Here is a 3,138-nt window from a genome sequence, read left to right on the forward strand (position 1 = left end):
ATTCTGGTCGAAAAGGTAGACTGTTTAATTTATTATACGGAAGCATGATTGGTCTTTTATTAAAAAAAATCGATCATTTGAGAATGATATATAGGCTAAAAACCTTGCGTAGCTGTATGTCTTGGGGCTATATGTTTCAAGAATATGCTAGATATGTATAACAATGCCACGTACTATATATAAAAGGATAAGGGTATTCTTGAAAATTTTAAAATATTAGGGAGTTAAAACAAAGAATTGAAGGGATATGGAGTAAAGATAGAGTTGACAAGAGAAGTGAGAAATTATTGAAAGCTTGTATATATGATATATTAGTTGTATTTTTAAATTTTTTTAAAATTTATGCTCGTTGCATATTACGAAGTACAAGTCTGACACCAAACCTACAAACCTAAAATATCAAAACACCAAACTTAACTTCCATAAAAAAAAAAAAAAACAAAATTAAATCCAAGTGTAGCCCTCATAAAGCCAATCTCCTTTGGCTCATCGCTGGGATCCCCTAGCAGATTCATCTAGCCTCACTTCACCCTGCAGCCCAACAAATCTTCAAGCCCTTTTGCAGGACTTGCTTGAGGAATCCTCACTCTGATTTTTTTTTTTTCATTCTTTTTTGCTTGATTAGCTAACCTGAAATGGGTAAACTTTTCACTTTGGCCGAGATTTCTGAGCACAACAACAAGAAGGATTGTTGGCTCCTCATTAATGGCAAGGTATCGGTTTTTTCTTGATTTTATCTCGAAAATTTTTACCCTTTTGGGTGATGGGTTGTGGTTGGTTCTGTTTTGAGCGTGTGACATTCTAGATCTCTAGAAAGACCAATCTTGATCGTTTCTTCTGGGATGTTTTATAACTAATTTTTTTTGGTTTGACGCATCGTGCAGCGTCTCTAATTTTTCTTTTAGTTGAGTTTCAATTCGAATAATTTTGATTACTGAGGATGATTGTGTGTGAATCTGATTATGTCATCGTGGGAGTTTGATAAATAGAATTGAAGTTCTTCTGAGAATACAATATTGATGAGAAAGATTCACTATGATATTTTAATTGGTTTAATTATTATTTCGTTTTGATTCTCAATTTCCTTAAAAAAGTACAATATATCTTGACTTCCGGCTCGAGGTTAAGATTTTCTACTCTTTTCCTTGTGCGAAGAAATGAGCTGACACCGGCATCAAGTGGATTGATACAAACCTCATTGAAACCTTAATTATTTAAGTGATATTTACTCTTGAATGATTATCGTACATGAATTTCTTTTTTGTTCAAATTTATTGATTTGAAATTGTTATCTGTTGTAGCCAAATCGAATGATCATTTGACTAATATTCTGATGTATGACTGTCTCATTCATTTTTCACTCATTGCTACACTTGATTGCTGATTATTTTTGTTGCTTTTTATGAGCTGTTTCCTCGAATATGTGGAGTTAAGTTACATTTATTTTCTTCTCTCCCGTTTTCAAGCTTACCGGAAAAATTACAATCAACGTTTAGAGTTTATGTACTGACGTTTGGTTATCAACCTTCAATCACTGTTCTTGGTTAACTTTTTCCTTCTGCGTTTCTCTTTCCTGATTACGAGTCAAGCATGTAGTAATTAGTAACCTCATCACAAGTTCACATTTTTGTTTTATGTTTACAACGTTGTCTTCAAAGTGGGAACTTTATTGATTTTAGCATCACATTACAGCATCAATAACAACTTTCTGGCTCTACTATGTCCAATTCGATTCATAATACAACATCCAAATGTGATATAGCCAACTATATGACTGAAAAGTTGAAGCACGAAACCTGAAGTATTCTCTTAATTAATTTAGAGTTAGTTACAACGAGTGATGAATTACTAATAAGGTCTTCACTAGGTTAAACTCAATGGAGAACGGATCTCCAGAAATCCGGAGCTGTAATTTCATTATTAAACATTTGAGGTGGACACTGCAGTAAACAAGTATTCTAAGGAGAGGTTTGAGTTGCAGTGTGGCACAGTTCGATACAATATACTGTGACAGTAGCTGGATTTTTAGGGTATCTATATTCTTGTATCTGCAGCATATGCCCTGATTTGAATTTGCATGCATTACTCATTCTTGATTACTCTTACACAGGTGTATGATGTCACCAAATTCTTGGACGACCATCCTGGTGGTGACGATGTTTTGCTGACTGCAACAGGTAGTACTATTTTGTAATATTGCTATATAATTTGGAGAAAACTGCATTAACTCTTCCAAATGTATGCCCGTAACACTGGAACAACCCTTTTCTGCTGTTTGGATATATCAATATATAATTATGGTTTTTGAATGGGAGCTTTTGTGGATGTATATAACTTAGGAATGTAGGTATATGTAGTGTCTTTGTTGTCCCAAAATTTAACAGTTGTCTTTATTAATGCAGGGAAGGACGCAACTGACGATTTTGAGGATGTTGGTCACAGCAGTAGTGCTAGGTCAATGATGGATGAGTTCTTAGTAGGGGAAATTGATTCATCGACCATTCCGGGCAAGAGTCAGAACACTCCTCCTCCAAAACAGACTCAAGCAGTTCAGGACAAATCATCAGACTTCCTGGTCAAGCTTCTCCAATTCTTAGTTCCCCTTCTTATATTGGGCTTGGCTTTTGGTGTCCGTTTCTACACCAAATCATCGGCTTAAATCTTAACAATAAGAAATGTACCATCAGTAATAAGTTTACTTGGGTTGAAATCGTGTTTGTTTTCCTTGACACCAGTTTCTATTATAACCTTTAAGGTACACCATATGTGGTATTTGAGGATTCGTTTGTTTTCTATTTCCAATTACTCACGAAACTCATGATTGTGTTATTAAAATTTTCTCCATCTGGCTTTATCGTGGTTCTGGGCCTGTGGCTTGGCTCGTCTTTGGTTTGAGTTATATATCTAAATAACTTCGTAAAGTTCTCAACTTGATCGACAGCGATGTCTTTCCAGCAAGGTTCAAGTCCTACATTGATACTTTGGTTAGGTGACAAGTATTGAAATTCATTTTTTCCTCGCTCCTTTTCAAAGCAGCCATGACGGGATATTTACATTGATGTACCGTTTTTTCACTTTCAAGACATTGAGTAGTTTCAAATTTTTTAGTTTCGACATTCGAAATGTTCTTTTGGTATC

The 3,138-nt window shown here is 34.9% G+C and overlaps 1 protein-coding gene across 1 annotated transcript; it reads left to right on the forward strand.

Annotated features, from left to right (window-relative positions):
- The first annotated feature begins 422 nt into the window (after window positions 1-422).
- On the forward strand, window positions 423-2,854 carry LOC142543206 (cytochrome b5-like). The gene is made up of 3 exons (XM_075650314.1): window positions 423-713; window positions 2,111-2,177; window positions 2,403-2,854. The coding sequence occupies exons 1-3, from the start codon at window positions 636-638 to the stop codon at window positions 2,657-2,659; spliced, it is 402 nt and encodes a 133-aa protein (XP_075506429.1). The 5' UTR covers window positions 423-635; the 3' UTR covers window positions 2,660-2,854.
- The last annotated feature ends 284 nt before the right edge of the window (window positions 2,855-3,138 follow it).

The sequence above is a fragment of the Primulina tabacum genome, chromosome 4 (assembly GCF_025594145.1).
Source record: "Primulina tabacum isolate GXHZ01 chromosome 4, ASM2559414v2, whole genome shotgun sequence".
NCBI classification, from domain to species: Eukaryota; Viridiplantae; Streptophyta; class Magnoliopsida; order Lamiales; family Gesneriaceae; genus Primulina; species Primulina tabacum.